The following is a 21,478-nucleotide window of genomic DNA, read 5'->3' on the forward strand; positions in this document are numbered from 1 at the left end:
GAATGCACCATGGCATCCAGTCATACTATAAATGCCATAGACAGATTACTAAGAGAAATTATGAATGTGAATGTTGTATTTGGTGGGAAAGTTCTTCTTGGAGAGGATTTTCAATAATGTCTCAGTATTGTACCACATGCTATGCAATCGGCCATAGTACAAATGATTTTAAAGTACTGTAATGTTTGGGGATGTTTGAGAAAGTTGTCTCTTACAACAAATATGAGATCAGAGGCTTCTGCTTATAGTGGATGGTTAGTAAAACTTGGAGATGGCGCCAAAACCAGTTTGGCTCAGTGGATAGAGCATCGGCCTGCGGACTGAAGGGTCCCAGGTTCGATTCCGGTCAAGGGCATGTACCTGGGTTGCGGGCATATCCCCATTAGGAGATGTGCAGGAGGCAGCTGATCGATGTTTCTCTCTCATCGATGTTTCTAATTCTCTATCTCTCTCCCTTCCTCTCTGTAAAAAATCAATAAAATATATTTTAAAAAAAAAACTTAGAGATGGCAAACTTGATAGCAGTTTTCATTTAGGAATGGATATTTATTGAAATCCCCTGTGAAATGATTTGTAATAGATCCATTATTGAAGCTACCTTTGGAAATAGTATATCTATAGATAATATTAAAAATATATATAAATGTGTGATTCTTTGTCCAACAAATGAGCACGTTCAAAAATTAAGTGAAGAAATTTTGGATATACTTGATGGAGATTTTCACACATATTTGAGTGATGATTCCATTGACTCAACAGATGATGCTGAAAAGGAAAGATTTCCCATTGAATTCCATAATAGTATTACTCCTTCGGGAATGCTTTGTTACAAATTAAAATTGAAAGTGGGTGCAATCATCATGCTATTGAGAAATCTTAATAGTAAATGGGGTCTTTATAAGGATACCAGATTTATTATCAAAAGATTATTACCTAACATTATTGAAGCTGAAGTATTAACAGGATCTTCAGAGGGAGAGGTTGTTCTGGAATTGATTTGTCCCTGTCTGACACTGGCCTCCCATTTAAATTAGTTCGAAGAAAGTTTCCCATGATGCCAGCATTTGTGATGACTATTAATAAATCACAAGGACAAACTCTAGACAGAGTAGGAATATTCCTACCTGAACCCGTTTTCGCACATGGTCAGTTATAGGTTGCTTTCTCTCAAATTCGAAGAGCATGTGACATTACAGTTAAAATTCTAAATACTTCATCACGAGGGAAATTAGTCAAACACTCTGAAAGTTATTTCACTCTTAATGTGTTGTACAGGAAGATATTAGAATAAGTTTAATCACTTTATCAGTCATTGTTGGCATCACTGTTGTTTTTATATCACGCTTTTGTTGTTTTCATATCATGTTTTTGTTGTTTTTGTATCATGCCTCTGTTGTTATATCCTTTTGTTACTGTTTATTTAGTAATACATGTATATATTATTTTCATATACATTTTACTAGTTTCCTTTCATCTCTCACACTTCTTTTATAGAGAAAGGAAAAATAGCAATATTAAAATATTTCTGCTAATTCCCTTTTAATGTGCACGAATTTTGTGCACCAGGCCACTAGTACACATATATAAGAACTACAATGAACATCTCACCAAAAATAGGCAGAAAACATAGTATGTAGTGAAATATTGAAAGTATTGAAAGAAAAAATCCAACCACCTAGAATTCTAACTCAACAAAATTGTTCTTCAAATGCAGAGAGAAAATAAAGAATTTCTCATGAAAACACACACACAAAAAAAATGAGAGAATTAATTGTCCATAAAAGTACCTTGCAAAATAATGTTCAAAAGAAGTTCTTTAGACAGAAGGGAAAATATATAGGTTAAAAACCTTGGAAATACATAAAATAAAGACATTAGAGAAGGAAAAAGTGAAGAATAAATAGAATGATTTATTTAATTATTCTTTTTTTATTTTTTTCTTTGATTAAGGTATTACATATGTGTGCTTATCGCTCCATTGCCCCCCACCCCCACAATCATGCCCTCACCCCCCTGTTGTCTGTGTCCATTAGTTAGGCTTAAATGCATGCATACACGTCCTTTGGTTGATCTCTCCCCCTTACCCGCACCCTCCCCTACCTTCCCTCTGAGGTTTGATGGTCTGATCGATGCTTCTCTGTCTCTGGATCTGTTTTTGTTCGTCAGTTTATGTTGTTCATTATAGTCCATAAATGAGTGAGATCATGTGATATTTATCTTCCTCTGACTGGATTATTTCACTTAGCATAATGGTCTCCAGTTCCATCCATGCTGTTGCAAATGGTAAGAATTCCTTCTTTTTCACTGCATCATAGTATTCCATTGTGTAGATGTACCACAGTTTTCTAATCCACTCATCTGCTGATGGGCACTTAGGCTGTTTCCAAATCTTAACTTATTCTTAATTGATCTAATTGACAATAGCCTACTAACAATGCAATGGGTGATTGTAGCAATGCATAAGAAAAAAAAAAAGAATAATAGGAATGTCACAACCATGGGTGGAAGTAGTTGGAAATCATTTTTTAGTAAAATACATATGAAATATGTGAAGCTGTTTTGAGTTATTTGAAGGTGGACTTACATAAATTAAAATGTATATTTTAAATTAAGGAAACTATTAATTGTTTAAAAGAAGTACATTTGATAAGTCAGACAGAGAAAGACAAATACTTGTATGTGGAATAAAAAAAAAAACAACAAAAAACCACCCACACACACCCCACAAAACTGAACTCAAAAACATATATAAAAGTTTGGTGATTGTCTGGGGTGGGATGCAAACATCTACAGTAATTATAAGAGAATACATTCTGGGGATATAATACACAGCATATTAACTATAGTAAATAATACATTGTGTAATTGGAAGTTGCTGAGAGTAGATTTTAAAAGTTCTCACTGCAAAAGAGAAATTATATTTATATGAGGTGACAGATGTGTTAAACTAACCTTATTGTGGTAATCATTTTGAAATATATATGCACATCAAATTATTACATTGTATATCTTAAAGTTACATGATGTTATATATCAATTATATCTCAATAAGTCTGGAAAAAAGTACTAGTATATTTGATACACTGAGACTGATTAATTAAGAGGAGATGAATGAAATTATATTAAACTAATGGCCTGGTGCATGAAATTTGTGTACATTAAAAAGGAATTAATTAAAGGAAATATTTTAATATTGCTATTTGCCCTTTCTCTATAATAGAAGTGTGAGCGGTGAAAGGAAACTAGTAAAATGTACATGAAAATAATATATAAATTTATTAATAAATAAACAGTAACAAAAGGATATAACAACAACAGAGGCATGATATAAAAACATGATATAAAAACAAGAGTGATGCCAACAATGACTGATAAAGTGATTAAACTTCTAATATCTCCCTGTACACCACATTAAGGGTGAAAACACTTTCAGAGTGTTTGACTAATTTCCCTTGTGATGAAGTATTTAGAACTTTAACTGTAACGTCACATGCTCTTCGAATTTGAGAGAAAGCAACATATAACTGACCATGTGTGAAAACGGGTTCAGGTAGGAATATTCCTACTCTGTCTAGAGTTTGTCCTTGTGATTTATTAATAGTCATCGCAAATACTGGCATCACAGGAAACTGTCTTTGAACTAATTTAAATGGGAGGCCAGTGTCAGACAGGGACAAATCAATTCTTGAAATCAGAATAACCTCTACCTCTGAAGATACTGTTAATATTTTGGCTTCTTTTACAATAACACCAAAAAAGTCAAATTCATAAAAGCAGAGTGGGATGATAGTTGCCAGGGGCTGAGGTGTGGGGGAAATGGGGAGATGGTAGGCAAAGAGTAAAAAAGTTCAGTTATGTGCGATGAAAGAGTTCTGGAGATCTAATGTACAGCATGGTGATGATGGTTAAACATACTCTATAATATACAGTAAAACCTCAATATAACTTCTAATTCTGGTGAGGTGGTGTCCAATAAAGTCAAAAGTCCTTTATATAACAAAGTAGGTTTTCTGAATGCATATGTTAAAAAATTGACAAATTAGTTAGTTTACCTGTATTTACTTATGTAGACATGTTTGTGTATTTAAATTTAAGTATTTATGAAAAGTTCAATTTCAGAGAAAATTTTTCTATATCTATTACTCTAATTTTAAATTTATATGGAATAGGTCTAGTAAATGCATGCATTCATCTGTCACCTTGAGTAAACAAATGTACATGGCTGGGACATGTCTTAGCACACATCTGAACATGGCTGGCCTACATTACTGTATTGAAGATAACAGCATAGGTAAATGTGATACTCGCCACTTCTCACAACCACATCAAAATTTACAACTAAAATATAGAACAACCTTCATTCAGAACCACCTGATATCTAGCTGAACATAAGTCCTACAACTAGGTAATTAAAGAAGAAACACATCAAGACTGGTAAGAGGTACTGAGAAGAGGGGTAGAATTGCAGTCTGGCTGGGCTCACACTCAGCTGTGGTGGTTTCAAATTGGGAGGGATATCTTGGCTGTGGAGGTTTGCCTGAGGAACAGAGGCTCCCTGCCCCACATCAGTCCCCCCAGCCCAGGGTTCCATTGCCAGCAAGTGAAGTCCCCACAACTTCTGGTGTAAAAGCAGTGGGAATTGTGACTGAGTGACACAGAGGCTGTGGGAGTTCCAGGCAGTTCCTTCTAAAGTGCCCATGCATGGATGTACTTGGACTGGTGCCCTCTAAGCTCCAGTGTGTGGGGGGCCACACTTGGAAAGGAACATGGGACATTCAGGGAGGAACTAACTTGACTGGAATCAGAGTGAGAGCTGGAGGAGCAGCTTTCTCCCAGGCAGAAGTGCTGGCAGAGGTCAGCATTCTATGGATAAGCCCTCCCCTCCACAGAGTCAAGAGGCAGGTGCCATATCTGAATTTTCATCAACCCAGCTCACACTTTTTGCCTGCCCTGGTTATTCCCTGAGAACCCTGCCCCTCCCTACTTGCAGGCTCATCCATGCAATTTCCAGTGGCTTTTCCATAAAACTGGCCTCTCTTGCCTCATGCTTCAGACTTTCCTAAAATCTATCAAACAAGTAAAAACTGGCATCAGTGTGCCCTATACCTATCAATAAGTGGACCCAGGCCCAGCACTGATGATAACCCGGTCTTGGTTCATAGGTTGGTCTCTCCTGGGCACCTCCAAGCTCAACACAAGTAGCAGCCATCTGCAGATTGCTCTGTGGCTCATGTTGGGTGGCTCTGGGCAGGACAAAGGCAGAGACTGACTTTGTACCTTCTGGGAGTCCCCAGAGCCAGTGCACCAGTGGTAAGTTTTGACATGCCAGGTTACAACCCTACCACCTCCACGAGTGACACACTGAAGGGGAAGACTCAGGGAATACCAATGCCCCACTGAAGCAAGTCCTGTTCCATAGTGTAAGCTTCTGTACACCAGATCTTACACTGTAGTCACAATCGATAATTGCAATTGATTGGCCTGGTGGTTAACTCCTCTCAGTGGCACCAACAGCAATCTAACCTGAACTACAACAAGACTGCACACAGCACACACAGAGGCATACCTAGAGTGCCCAGCGCAGGTGACTGGGAGGTTGAGCCACTTAGGCTTACAGGATATCTACTTCACAAGGCCACTCTACCAGTTCCAGGAGACATAGCAGATCTACCTAATACATAGAAACAAACAAAAGGAAGCAGCCAAAATGTGGAGACAAAGAAACAAGTAACAATGAAAGAACAGAAGAAATCTCCAGAAAAGGAACTAAATAAAATGGAAAACTACCAGATACAGAGTTATAGTTATAAGGATGCTCAAGGGATTTAATGAGAGCTTCAAGGTACTTAGTCAGACTTTCAAGGATCTTAGTGATAATTTCAAAGACATGAAAAAGGAACAGCCAGAAATTAAGCAAATGAAGAATAATGGACAGGATTCAACAGTAGAGTAGAGGATTCAAATAAATAAACCAATAATTTGGAATATGAGGAAGCTAAAAGCACCCAATTAGAAGAACAAAAAGAAAAAAGAACCCAAAAATATGAAAATAAAGTAAGGAGCCCCTGGGGCAACTTCTAGCATACCAATATTCACATTATGGTGGTGCCAGAAGGAGAGGAAAGAGAGCAAGATATTGAAAACTGATTTGAAGAACTAATGACAGAAAATTTCCCCTACCTGGTGAGAGAAATATATGTGCAAGACAAGGAAGCACAGAGTATCCCAAACAAGAGGAATTCAAAGAGGCCCACACCAAGACATACATAATTAAAATGTAAGGGTTAAAGACAACGAGATAATCTTAAAAGTAGCAAGAGAAAAACAGTTAGTTACCTACAAGGGAGCACCTATACAACTGACAGTTGATTTCTCAACAGAAAATTTGAAGGCTAGAAAGGAGTGGCAAGAAATATTAAAAGTGTTGAAAAGCAAGAACCAACCAACAACATTACTCTTCCCAGCAAAGCTATCATTTAGAATTGAAGCTCAAATAAAGATTTTCCCAGATAAGAAAAAGCTAAAGATGTTCATCACCACCAAACTAGTATTACATGAAATGTTAAACTGTCTTCTTTAAGAAGAAGAACAAAAGATTAGAATATGAATAATAAAATGGCCATAAGTACCTATATATTAACAATTGTATCTAACAATCAAAATAAACAAACAAGCAGAACAGAAACAGACTCACAGAGAACATTTTGACAGTTGCCAGATGGGAGGGAATATGGGAAGATGGCTGAAAAAGGAGAAGGGGTTTACTGGTAAAAGTACAAATTAGGGTGATTCTTGGGTGGCGGCTGGCAGGATGGAGGTGAGGGATAGGATGTGAGTGAGTGAGGGGATTAAAGGAGAGTGTGTGGATGTATGGTATGTGTGTGAGTGAGGGAGGAACAGTTAAATCCAGCAGGAGCAGCAGGGGCTGGCAGACCAGGCTCTCTTGGACAGAAAGAGACTACCACTGCTGTGGGCACTCTCCAGACTGCGGGATTCCGGCATGGAAACTATGCCATCTTGAAGAGGAGAGTGGCCTCTTCTAGGAACTCATCAGCACCACAATCCAGACAGGCCTTGGACACTGTCTGCAACCCGGCAACCACTCCATACAAATTCCCGCTGCCCCACCCACAGACCCATGGACCCTGGGACCTCCACCTCCACAGCAGTAAATGCAAATTTCACCATCCCCAGTAGCAGACCTCAGGACACCACATTATCACGTTTCTAACATTTGTGCGTTTCCAGCACGCAGACTTCCAGGGCACAGCACTTCATAGGCAGTTCTTGGATGCTGCTGTGAACCCCTGCTGGGTGTGACTTTCAACAGACAGGGGCTCGCTGCCCAACAGTAGAAATTCTGAATTCCCTCTTCCTGAATAACTGCCCATAGACAATCCATCTGCGCATCTTTAGCGCCAGGGCCCCTCAGAGTCCATCAGAGCTCTGTGCCAGCAAACTGACCACCACAGTCAAGCATTTCCAATGAGCCTACACCCAGAGCCCATCTATCCACAGGGTGCTCGCGGGAGCTGCTGCAAGCACCAGCTAGGTGCGATCTTGGGCAAACAGGCATGCACTCCCCCCGGCACTAGAAATTTTGAATTCACTCACCCTTGATACCTGTCCACAGATGCCTCAATTACATGGCTTCAGTGGCAGGGCCCTTCAGAGTGCTTCAGTATGCCATGCTGGTAAACGTACCACTGGTGCCCTTGTAAGCCGCCACTGGGAGCATTTGCCATCCACCACAGGTAGAGCAGCAAAAACTGAGTCTGCCCACCCCACAGCTGCAGAACTCTGGACATTATAGTTGAATGCTTTTCCAGTGCCACTGTGAGTCCCTGCTGGGCACACGTGACTTCAACCAAGGGCGTAAGATAGCAAAAATTGGGATACCCCCCTCCACAGCTCCTGTTGACTTCTAGACACCACAGTTGCACCTTTCCAGCTCATAGGCCTACATCAAGAGAACCCAAATAGCTCAAGTAGGGAGCTACACTAGATAACTTAGCACAGGAGACCTGAGAGATCACACCAGTAGCACCATCCCCAAAGAACCTGGGTAGCAAAGCAATCGGATCTACAATCAAAACATTAGAGCAAAACATGGAAAGACATAAAAGCAATCCCCAAAGGAAATAAAAATAAGAATCACTGGAAAGGGAGTTAAAAGAAACTGAGGCTAGCAACATAACAGAGAAAGAATTCAGAGTAATGGTTATAAGGATGCTCAAACGGCTGGATGACAAATACACACAACTCAAAGAGAATTATAAGGAGCTGAATGAGAATGTCACCAACATGAAAAGGAAACAAGAGGAGATGAAGAATGACATAGTTGCAATAAAGAACACAATGGAAGGCATAAACAGTAGACTATAAGAGGCTGTGGACCTCATCAGCGAATTAGAAGAAAAGGTAGGAAAAAATACACAAACACAGCAGCAAATAGAAAGAAGATTTAAAAAGCAAGAGGAAAACCTAAGGGAGCTTTGGAACAACACAAAACAAAACAATATTCGCATAATAGGGATACCAGAAGGAGAGGAAGAGAAGCAAGGAATAGAAAACCAGTTTGAAGAAATAATGAGAGAAAACTTCCCTGATATTGGCAAGAAAAAAATATGCAAGTCCAAGAAGCACATAGAGTCCCAAACAAGATGAACCTCAAAAGATCAACACCAAGAAACATCATAATTAAATTGGCAAACACCAACAACAAAGTAAGAACTTAAAGGTTGCCAGAGAGAGACAGAAAGTTACTTACAAGGGAGCTCCTATTAGAATATCAACTAATTTTTCAATAGAAACACACCAGGCCAGAAGGAAGGGAATGAAATATACAAAGTGATGCAAAGCAAGGGACTGGATTCAAAAATACTATACCCAGCAAGGTTATCATTCAAAATTGAAGGTGGAATCAGGAGCTTCCCAGGCAAAAAAGGGCTAAGAGAGTTTATTACTACTAAGCCAGCAACGCAAGAAATGCTAAAGGGACTACTGTAAAAAGAAGAAACAGAAAGGCAAGAAGAAACACAAACATTAAGAATAAAAATGACAACAAACAAGTACTTATCAATAATAACATTATGTCCTAACCGGTTTGGCTCAGTGGATAGAGCGTCAGCCTGCAGACTCAAGGGTCCCAGGTTTGATTCTGTTCAAGGGCATGTACCTTGGTTGCGGGCACATCCCCAGTTAGGGGGTGTGCAGGAGGCAGCTGATCGATGTTTCTCTCTCATCGATGTTTCTAACTCTCTATCCCTTTCCCTTCCTCTCTGTAAAAAATCAATAAAATATATTTTTTAAAAAATAATAACTTTAAAGTTAAATGGATTAAATGCACGAATCAAAAGATATAGGGTAGCTGAATGGATAAGAAACATGACCCATATATTTGCTGTCTGCAAGAGACCTACCTCAGAACAAAGGATTCATATAGACTGAGAGTGAAGGGATGGAAAAACATTTTTCAGGCAAATGGAAATGAGAAAAAATCTGGGGTTGGGATACTTGTATCTGACAAAATAGACCTCAAAGTAAAGGCCATTACACGAGATAAGGAAGGCCACTACATAATACTAAAGGGAGCAATTCAAGAAGAAGATATAACTCTGGTAAACATATATGCATCCAATACAGGAGCACCCAAATACATAAAACAACTTCTGGAACATATCAAGGGAGAGATTGATAGCAATACAGTCATAGTAGGGGACTTTAATACCCCACTGACACCACTGGATAAATCCTCTAAACAAAAAATCAGCAAAGAAACAGCAATCCTAAATGACTCACTAGATCAGATGGATTTAATTGACATCTTTAGAATATTTCACCCAAAAGCTACAGAATATACATTCTTCTCTAGTGCACACGGGACATTTTAAAAGACAGAACACATATTAGGACACAGGCAAATTCTCATCAAATTCAAGAGGATAGAAATCATAACAAGCATCTCCTCAGATCACAATGGCATAAAACTAGAAATCAACTACAATAAAAACAATGAAACAAAATCAAACACTTGGAGGATAAATAGCATGCTATTAAACAATGATTGGGTTACCAAAGAGATCAAAGAAGAAATAAAAAGCATCCTGGAAACAAATTACAATGAAAACACAACAATCCAAAATCTATGGGATACAATGAAAGCAGTCCTGAGAGGGAAGTTCATAGCTCCAGAGTTCTACCGCAAAAAAACAAGAAAAACTGGTAACAAATTATCTAACCCTGCAACTTAAAGAATTAGAAAGAGAGCAAGAAAAGCCCACAGTATTCTGAAGGAAGGAAATAATAAATATCAGATGAGAAATAAATGACACAGAGACCAAAAAACAATACAAAAAAATCAATGAAACCAAGAGCTGGTACTTTGAAAGGATAAATAAGATTGATGACCCTCTCACCAGGGTCACCAAAAAACACCAAAAATGTAAGATGGGAAACCATAAAAATACTAGAGGAATCCAAAGGCAACAAAATCTCAGACATATGCCGAAGCAATTTCTTCACTGATACAGCTCCTAGGGCATTGGAAACTAAAGAGAAAATAAACAAATGGGACTACATCAAAATAAAAAGCTTCTGCACAGCAAAAGAAACCATCAACAAAACAATACGAAAGTCCACTGCATGGGAAAACATATTTGCCAATGTTATCACAGATAACGGTTAAATCTCCAACATTTATATGAAACTCATACAACTTAACAAAAGAAAGATAAACAATCCAATCAAAAAATGGGCAAAGGACCTAAATAGACACTTTTCAAAAGAGGACATTCAGAAAGACAAGAGACACATGAAAACATGCTCAAAGTCACTAGTCATCTGAGAGATGCAAGTCAAAACAACAATGAGGTAACATCTCACACCTGTCAGAATGGCTATTATCAACAAATCAACAAACAACAAGTGCTGGTGAGGATGTTGAGGAAAAGGAACACTCGTGGAGTGCTGGTGGGAATGCAGACTGGTGCAGCCATTGTGGAGAACAGTATGGAGTTTCCTCAAAAAGTTAAAAATGGAACTCCCATTTGACCCAGTGATCCCACTTCTAGGAATATATCCCAAGAAACCAGAAAAACCAATCAGAAAGGATATATGCACCCCTATGTTCATAGCAGCACAATTTACCATAGCTAAGATTTGGAAACAACCTAAGTGCCCATCAACAGTTGAATGGATTAGAAAATTGTGGTACATCTACACAATAGAATACTATGCTGCTGTAAAAAAGAAGGAATTCTTACCATTTGCAACAGCATGGATCGAACAGGAGAACATTATGCTAAGTGAAATAAGCCAGTCAATGAAAGAAAAATACCACATGATCTCACTCATTTATGGATACTAAAGAGCATTATATACTGATGAACAAAAATAGATATAGAGGCAGAGCAACATCGAACAGACTGTCAAACTATAGCAGGAAGGCCGGGGAGGGTTGGGGGGGTGGGTACGAGATCAACCAATGGACTTGTATGCATGTATATAAGCATAATCAATGGGCACAAGACACTGGGTGGTAGGGGAGGCCGGGGGAAGGTCAATTGGAAACGTAAAGGAGACATATGTACCACTCTGTAATATTTTAAGCAACTAAAACAATGTTTTTTAAAAAAAGAACTCAGATCACAGATGAGACTGGTCCCAGGCCCATTCTACCCCAGCTGTTAGCCTTGGGAAACCATGGGCCATTAGGGCCAGATGTGGCAGATTCTGACTTCTACCAGGAGATGGGGTACTTTTTCAGGGAGGTGATGGCTTTGATATGATGGGGCAAAACTCAGGTCAGCAGAGGGAGTAATCCCATGCTTTGCCAGGCATCAAAGTAAGAACCTTTATAGAGGGATGATTTATCCACCCATGCCAGAGGAGCCCCATAGAAATGCAGTCCTGCTTTCAGCCCTGGGAGGCCCCTAGCAGGCACCTCCATCCACACCCTCTATATTTCTGTGATGTGCATCTCAGGGAGATAGGGGACTTATGAAGGCAGAGGGTGCAGGCCCTATCAGGAAAAAATACGAATATCTTGTGGAGGACTAAGGGAAACCCCCAATAAATAGGGAGCCACATAGAAACTGATCTTGTCTTTGCTGACAGTCTGGTAGACTCCATGTAAACCTTTCAGGCTGAGGCCCCGCCTCACTCCTTTCTTGGTGGTCTTGGTGAGGTAAAGGTCTTGATGCGAAGGGTGAGGCCTCAGGTTGACAGAGGAAGGAGGTTCAGGCAGTAGAAATCAAGGCAAGTAATGAAGAATTTTCCCATCCAAAGTAGAGTGGGACCCACCCCCCTCAGCTTCTACGATGAACCCTGGGAAATGCAAGACAGAGTATCAGGATGTTTTGTATTCTAACTTTTGCCTTGGGACTCAGTGAGGCAAGATTTCCTCTGAGAGGGCTGGACTCAGTTCAGCGGAGGAAGGAGTCTCAGGTCCTGTCAGGTTTCAAGGGGAGGCTCCAGAAGGAGGATTGAGGGAGCCTCCCACCATATATAGAAGGGGCCCTCATTCAGTCAGATTCTGCCCCTTCAGTCATCTCTGTAGTACTCAGGAAGAGTTCCGGAAGTGACGAGTATGGACTTCCGCCTTGGGAGTCAGAGGGTGAAGCAGCTTCCTGCTGGACTTAGATCTCAGAGGGAGGAGTGTGTGGACCTGCTAGGTGAGAACTCTGAGGAAAAAAAGAAATGAAGGGTGCTCTCTCTGCAAAGAGAAGGAGCCCACCCTTCCCCCCCACCCCGCCTTGTCCTTGTTGTCTGCCCTGGAAATTCCCAGGCAGGGCCACAGATGTTTCGTATCTGGGCGCCATCTTGAGAGTGTGAGGAAAGTGAGACTTTTTTTCTGAGGGGTGAGGACTTTGAGAAAAAAAAAAAAAAAAAAACTGAAGGGAGCTCCCCTTCCCCCTCCCTTACCTTGTCATTGTTGTCTGCCCTGAAAATTCCCTGGCAGGGCCAAGGTTGTTTTGTATCCAGGCGCCATCTTGAGAGTCTGAAGAAAGAGCCTTTTTTTCTGAGGGGTGAGGACTCTGACTCCTCAGAGGGAAGTGTCCCGGGCTCTGCTAGGTGATAAAGAGAGGAACCTTATGGAGAGCTGAGGGAACTTCCTATCATACAGAAAAGAGCACACAGACGTACATCCTTGCTGTCAGCTTTTTGAAGCCCAGGGCATTTAGACAGAGTGCCTCCCAAACTCAATGCTCTATACTTCCTTGTGGGTGGTTTATGGGCTTATAGGAGTGATGGTCTGAGGGCTGTAATCCCGGGTCTGCAGAAGGGATAGGGTGCCTGCCTTTTCAGGAATAACTATAAATTTCTTGCAAGGAATGTGGGTATACCACAGAACCCAGAAGAATCTCCACAGAAATTTATTCGGATTCCACTGGAAGCCCTGGGGAGCTTGAAAAGGCTGCCAGGCTGAATCTCTCCTTTCTACCCCATTTACAAATCGGGGATCTCAGGGAGTTGTGGGCCTTGGTCTAAATGGCTCAATTTCTGGGCCTCAAAGGGAGGAGTCCCAGGCCCTTTATGTTGGGCTGAGAGGACCCTATAGAAACCTGCACTTTCTCAGAGCTCTTGAGAGGTCCCACGCAGGGCTGTCAGGCACAGATATCCCCTCCGCCCTCCTTATTTCCTTGCCTGGCATCTTTGGGAGTTGGGGGCCTTTGCCTGAGGGAAGCATTCGCAAGTCAGCAAAAAGGAAGAATTTTAGGTCCTGTTAGGAATAACTACCTTGAAGAGGACTAAGGATAACCATCAAGCCAGAACACAGAGGGAATTGTGCAGATACCACACTGCCCCTGCTGTCAGCTGTTAGACCCCAGACAGGCTTCTCAGGCTCAGGTCCAGCCTTACTCTCTTCTTGGTGGTGTTAATGAGATGACTGTCTTGGACTGAGAGTCACAACCTCTGGCCAACAAAGGGAGGAGCCCCAGCCCTGCCAGGAGTAAAAGTGAGGATCTGATATAATACTGAGTACCTTCACCTGTAGATAGAGGAATCTCTAGCCCTATCCTGCTCCTGCTGTTAGCCATGAGAAACCCCAAGTAGGGCTGTTAGAGGCATCCTCCTCCAATCTCATGCCCTCCCCTCACTTCATTGTCTGGTGTCTCTGGGAGACAGATCCTTGGTCTGAAGGATGCATCCTCAAGTCAGCAGAATGGAAAGAATGCAGCACTTGACAGGAGTAAATATGAATACCTTCTGAATGCCTAAGGGTAACTCACACTTCAAACAAAGAGGTCCCCACAGAAACCTGCCCCACCCCTGTTGTCAGCCCTGGTAGTGCCCATGCAGGTCAGTCTGTCTGAGTCTCCACTCATTTTCAGCTAGCATTGGATGAAGGAAGCCTCATGGTGGTGAAGATCTTTGTCTAAGAAAGTCAGACTCAAGTAACCAGAGGGAGGAGTCTTAGCCCCTACTGGGGATTGAGTTGAATACCTAAGGGATGGCTAAGTGTACCTACCATACCAGAACATACTGAATTCACCCCTGCTGTCAGGTCTGGGAGATCTTAAGCAGCGGTGGATAGATGTGGTCTGTTCTCACTTTTATGTCATTGGTCTCAGGGTAGTGAAGAATTAGGTCTGACCAGGTAATTTCATATCAGCCTAAGGCTCTTCCTGGAGTTAAAGTGAAGACACTGAATAAGGATTGATGGTCACCCCTCCCCAGCCCTTGGAGAGATAAGGCCCCTTCCCTGCCTTGCTTCTTCCTTAATGCACAGTGTCCAGATGTGGTGCAATGTCACTCACAACTGGTGGTCTCAAGGGGTAGGACTCTGTTCAGCAAAGGGATGTCTAAAGCTCTCCAGGAATTAATTTGAGGCTAGAGGATGGGGTGGACTTTCTGCTCAAAAACAGATAGGGCCAACTCGGCCTGGTCAGCTATGATAGGACCTAGGGCAGTGGTCGGCAAACTGCGGCTCGTGAGCCACATGCAGCTCTTTGGCCCCTTGAGTGTGGCTCTTCCACAAAATACCACGTGCGGACGCACATGTACAGTGCGATTGAAACTTCGTGGCTCGTGCGCAGAAGTCAGTATTTTGTGGAAGAGCCACACTCAAGGGGCCAAAGAGCTGTATGTGGCTCGTGAGCCGCAGTTTGCCGACCACTGACCTAGGGCATGGTGGTTAAATCTGAAACCCCCTCACTTCCTCTTCTGTCTCAAGGAAGTGAAGCCTTTGTTTAAGAAGCGTGACCACACATCAACAGAGGGAAGAATCCCAGGCCCTTCCAGGCATCAAGGTAAGGACCAAAATGATCCCTCTATTCTAGGGATCCCCGCAAATTAATCCAGCCTTTACTGTAAAACCGGGTGGTGGGGGTTGCTGAGTAAGTGTGGCCAAGTGTGATTGTTGCCTCTTGCTTCGTCCTATAGATCTCAGGAATGTGAGCTCCTGTTCTGAGAGTTTTGTTTCAGGCCAGGAGAGGGGTGCGGTCCAGGCTTTGACAAGAGAAAGATGAGAACCTTGAGTGAACTCTGAGGGTACCATCTACCTCAGAATAGTGGAGATATCTAAAAGTCTTCCCCCTACTCCTGTCAGCACTGTAGAAGGGGAAATATTGTGATTACAGTCTACAGTCTGAAATGTTCACTCACCTCCCCTTACAGGGGCTCAAGCAATCCCCAGTAGGGGTAGGGTGTGTGAGGGATTTGGTCTGAGTCATGTGTCCTCAGGTCAGAAGAACAGAAGAAGCCTAGGCAGCGCCCAGAGTCAGTCAAAGTCAGGATTCAGAATATCTACCAAGGGCTCCGCTCACATCAGAACAGAGGGGATATCACACTGCCTGACCACACATACCCTACTGTCTTACCTGGAATCTATAGGTTCTGCAAGCTGGCTATACCCTGAGGAGCTTACTCAGATCCTCCTAAATGTTCTTAGGGAACAGGCCAATCAGGAGACTCCTATAGCACTATCTAAGGGAAGACTTGTTAAGGCAGCCTTTGTCAGAGCTGACAAGGTTGTGTTTCCCACACTCTTCCTTTCTCCCTCAGGCCATTAGTCTCCATCACCGAACCTACTGCACACACTCCTGCTGCTGCTTCCAACACAAGTCATTATGTCTCTCAGTATGAAGAGTCAGTGCTCCAAGCCTAAACAAAGCCTTCAGGCCAAAACAGAGGCTCTAAGCCTCATGGCTACACAGTTCCTCTGAGGAGGGAGCTGCCTCCCCCTCTCTTTCTCCTTTGATTCAGGGCACCACAGAGGTTGTGCTTGCTGCTGGAACACCAGGCGTTCCCCAGAATTCCCAGAGAGCCTGCTCCTCCTCCACTGCCATCAAAGCCACTCCATCAAGCAAATCAAATGAGGCCTCTAGCAGCCAAGAAGAGGGTCCAACCACTTTGCAGGCTCCACCAAATCCTGAGTCCTTGTTCACTGAAGTGCTACAAAATAAGGTATCTGAATTAGTGCACTTCCTGAGTATCAAATATGTAACAAAGGAGCCCATCACAAAGGCAGAAATGCTAGAGAGTGTCATCAGAGAGCACAAGGATCACTTCCCTGTGGTCTTCAAGAAAGCCTGTTTCTGCATGGAGATCGTCTTTGGCATTGAAGTGAAGGAAGTGGACCCCACCAGCCATTCCTACGTGCTCATAAAATTACTAGACCTCACCTACGATGGGATGCTGAGTGATGACCAGGGCATGCCCAAGACTGGCCTCCTGGTATTTATCTTGGGCATAATCTTCATGCACGGAAACCGTGCCTCAGAAGAGAGAATCTGGAAAGTGCTGAATATGATTGGGGTACATGCTGGGAAGAATGATTTCATCTATGGGGAGCCCAGGAAGCTCATCACTGAAGATCTAGTGCAGGAAAAGTACTTGGAATACCAGCAGGTGCCCAATAGTGATCCTCCATGCTATGAGTTCCTGTGGGGTCCAAGAGCCCATGCTGAAACCACCAAGATGAAAGTCCTGAAATTTTTCACCAGGGTCACTGGGAATGACCCCACTGCTCTCCCACACTGTTATGAGGATGCATTGAGAGATGAGAGAGAGAGAGAGCTGAGGCCAAAGCTGCCACCGGTGATGGCCAGTAAAAGTTCTAGTGTCACATCCAGCAGCTTCTCCCATCTTGAATGAAGTCTGAGGAAGATTCTCAACTTGGTGTTTGAAGAGGGAAATCAGGGTTCTAACTAGTGGATGGATGAATTGCAAATTTTTTCTTTTTGGTATGTTTCAAATGTTCTGCCTCCTAAAAGAATTATTAGCTTCAGAGTCTAGGTTCATGAATGGCATTGGTTATGTATTTAGTGCTGTTTAAGAGGTTTAAGGATAAGGATTTTTCTGTTCTATGAAACAAACTGGGGAACCTTCCATCTTACTTTGTGATCTGGAGCAGGATAGGATGGCATTGGAATAGGAATTAGAAATGTATAAGTGCTGAGCAATGAAATAGATGAGTTCAAGAAATAGAGGGAAATGTACAAGATGGTTATCCTAGGATTCATATATTACATTTAGTCTGCTGTTTTGTAAACTTAAAGATATATACCTGGATTTTTTTCTGGCTAATTAAAGAATGTATGCAAAATCAAATCTTAATAAATGTTAGCCCCAGTTCAATGGCTCATTTATTCTTTTTTAAATATATTTTTATTGATTTCAGAGAGGAAGGGAGAGGGAGAGAGAGCTAGAAACATCAATGATGAGAGAAAATCATTGATCAGTTGCCTCCTGCACACCCCCTACTGGGGATCAAGTCCACAACCTGGGCATGTGCCCTTGACTGGCATCAAACCTGGAACCTTTCAGTCCATAGGCTGACGCTCTATCCACTGAGCCAAACCAACTAGGGCAGCTCATTTATTCTTACAGCTGGTGTCTGATAGTTTAGAGAAAAAGCTAGAATGGAAAACTGCTCTCAGAAGTGCCTTTGTGATTGTGAATAAACCAGAGAGAAATCCACATCTGAAGCAGGTGTGGATAGTATTCTGTACTTTTGACCTCATGCCGCTAAACACATTGCATAAACCAAATGCTTTATACACTTTGTCTGCAAGGATTTCTGAAAATAGGGTGATATTTCTTTGAAGTGATACCCAGAGGCTGGCACTTTTTCTTTTTGGCCTGGGAGAGCCAGAGCCTACTCCATTGAAAGGACATTTTAATTAGACTATCTTGAGTGTAATTTGGCCAGCTCTCAGCAAGGGCTAGATTTTTGGTGGGTGTGAGACGAATGGAAATAGTGGTTTGTATGGAAGAGCAGCTGGAGGGAGGAAAGGAGTCCTTGATTCAAATTCTAGGAGTTTTGAGTTGCATGCAGCTGAGGAAGACATCCTCATATCCAAATTAATACAGCCATAAACAAGGAAAATTTGCTGAGTTATATTTACAACAGGGATGGGGAATGTTTGGCCCGCAGGCCATATAAGTCCTGCGAAATCATTTGGTCTGGCCCTGCCAAGACATTAAGGGTTAATTAAATGTTTGACCAGACATAGCAGGCTAATTTTTAAGTTGATTATTTTGTTTGGCCTGAGAATGACATTATAAATATCCAAATGGCCCTTGGCAGTACAAAGATTCCCCACCCCTGATGTACAACGTTTGGCTCAGTTGGTATCTTGTGCCCTAGAATGATGCATATTCTCTGAGATGTCATGGAACACACACACACACAATCACAGAGAAGCAAGTGATAGAGTCTGGAGTCAAAATCATATTAGAAATTTCTGCTTTTCATTAAAGATCCAATCAATGTGAAGCTTTGTCCAGATGCTTCACTTATATTACATACATTCCAGCAGTCCTTCAAGTCAGGGCTTATCAAACCCACTTCTCAGATGAAGAACCTAAAACTCCTAGCACTTGGCAATTTACACAAGATCATAATGCCTACTAAGTGACAGGACTAGGACTAGATCTCAGTCCTCAATTCACCTAGGCCGACCTAGGCTGTTCCTACCCATCCCAGCCTGAGACAGACCTTTCATTTCTTTCTTCATATCTCTTCCCAATATTCCATGTTTTTCAGGCAACAAAAAGAAGGGCCCTGTGGCTAAGGTACCAGAAGCAGGCCTAAAGAAGGAAGGTGACAAGGAGAAGCAAACACAATTTGGGAATTATTTGTGGGCTTTATTTACCTACAGTCCTTCCTGAGCCCTAGGGCTCCTTGAGAGCTGACCTTGCCCAGGTGCTGGCATTTTTGTCCAGTCCCAGCACTTTCCTGTATTATGGCACCCTCCCCCTGTCTTTTCTCCATGTGTCCTCCTGTCCAGCTATGGAACCTGGCCTGCTGACTAGCTTGTCATATCCCCTTCCTCTGAAGACTGTATGCCCTGCTGCCAGAGAAACAGCCCAAGATTACCCACTTACCCCCAACATTGAACATCCTATTACCTGCAGAAGCCTCCTGGCTATTGCATCCCTTTCTGGGCCACAGCAAAAAGTGCACCTGAAGGATATTTAGATACCTGGGTATCCCTCCTGGCATCTTAAATAATTCTCAAGTGTTTTTTCTTTAATTTATTTATTTAATTTCTTTATTGAAGTATGTGTCCTTTATAGGCTGGTGAATAGAGTCTAGTTTTCATATGATCTACTAGTTCTTGGGATATAACTCTGAAGTTAGTAAGGGTTTTTGAAACCAGATATTTACAGTAGGATTCTAATAAGATGTCTTATTTGAAACAAGCCACTGATCACATCAACAGATGAATGAGCTTACCTAGATTGTCAGAAACCAAAGCCTTCTTTATTAGTGGAAGATGAGGAAACACAATAGAAATCACAGTGTAAGCAAACATCTACAGGGGCTGAATCCCTAAAGCCCTGGAATCCTAGAGATGAACGGTTTCTTGGTGGACATATTAACTTTAAAAAGAAAAAAAGAATTACCATCTTTCCAATGCCTCTGGTAAGTATATCTGCCCCATAAGAATATACTGGTTTGCAGTATGCCTGATGGTATATATACAGATGTTGGGGAATGTTCCATCATATGGAGGGTAGCAGAGACTCACCAGTTAACATTTTGGCTATACATCATAAGGAAGGAAAAGATTCTCAGGCTATTGAGATTATAGAGGTTATTGCAAAGGACAGTGCAGGAATCCCTGCTAAGATTTACAGAATTCTTTGAAAACAAGAAGAGATCCTATATTTGAAAGTACCTATCACATAGTAGGCACTTGAAAAAGTTGGCATTTAAAAAATTATAATTTTAGATGTGGATCCCATGTTCCAACAGAAGCTTTCAAAGAAACTGAATCCATGAACATGAGTAAGGCAGAGCAATCTGGTTGAAGTAAAGATTGTAATCCCGGAGTCCTGTTCACTAAGTATCCTTTCTTCTCCCTCAGGGACAGTGACCCTGGCCACCTAGCCACAGAATTCTAGGGATCTCTCTGAGCACTGCTTGGAAAGCTCTATGCTAGAGGACCCTTCTTCGGCCATGCCAGGCCCCTGCGCAGACATCCATCCTTGTAGACTCCATTCTGCCCAATGTGCTGAATCCCAGTTTTGTTGCCTGGCTTTCCAGCACTGCCAACAACTTCTGAGCCCACAGTCTTTACATCCCCAGCATACCTTATCATCCTGTTTCTTGTTCCCCAATTCATTACCCCACCACTGACTTAGACACACACCATTACATACTGTCCTCCCCACTCATCTAGTTTCTATTATCAGAATGAGACTAGCTGCCTTCCCTGCAACCCACTACCCACCTTGAGATTTTGTTAGGATTTTTCACTGGAACTTCCTTCCTGATGCTAACAATCTCTGTCTCGTCCTTCATTCCTAGCTTTGTCCCCAACTGTTTTCTGCTAGTGCTTTACCTGGTAGCTTCTGAGTATCAAAAATCATGGAGGGCCTCCTAACTTTTCAACCATGTTTTACTATGAAGGCAAAAACCTTCCAATGAATTATGAGGATTTCCAATCTGACTAATGGAAACAAGAACTATTTCTGTACCCCATGTGAGTTCCAGAGTACTCCTTCAGTGCAGCAATTTTCTCTCCATTATTCTGTCTTGCTAATTCTAGCCTTCTTGGACTACTAGCTCCAACTCCTCAACTCAAGGAGACTGCCAGCCTCTCCCTCTGTGCAGTGTGATCTGCAATATCTTCCCAGGCAGTAAACTGGGTTATCGTAGGACTTATTTGTTTTCCATTTCTTAGAGATCACTGTCCTTTATGGCCTGATTTCTAATAAATTGAAAGTTGTTTTTTCATGTTTCATCTGAGCATCACCCCTTACACCAAAGAAGTTTGCCAGTTCAGTTTCCAGTCAGGACACATACCTAGGTTATGGGTTTGATCCCCCATTGGAGTGTGTACTGGAAGCAACTGATCAATGGTACTTTCATCTCTCTCTTCTTCTCTCTCTCTCCCTCCCTCCCTCTCTCTCTCAAATTAATAAACATATTATCGAGTGAGGAATATATATATGATTTGGACTACCAAAAATAAATACATATTCTCCAGATGGTTTGCTTGCCATATTGATCAATCTCTTG

The 21,478-nt window shown here is 41.9% G+C and overlaps 1 protein-coding gene across 1 annotated transcript; it reads left to right on the forward strand.

Moving 5' to 3' along the window:
• Positions 1-16,073: 16,073 nt before the first annotated feature.
• LOC308511825 (putative MAGE domain-containing protein MAGEA13P) lies at positions 16,074-17,100 on the forward strand (the record flags this gene model as incomplete). The annotated part of the gene is given in 2 exon segments (XM_081081683.1): positions 16,074-16,163; positions 16,165-17,100. Coding segments are annotated over 2 exon segments (1,026 nt in total).
• Positions 17,101-21,478: the final 4,378 nt, after the last annotated feature.

Source organism: Myotis nattereri, assembly GCF_964212035.1.
Source record: "Myotis nattereri genome assembly, chromosome: X".
NCBI lineage: Eukaryota > Metazoa > Chordata > Mammalia > Chiroptera > Vespertilionidae > Myotis > Myotis nattereri.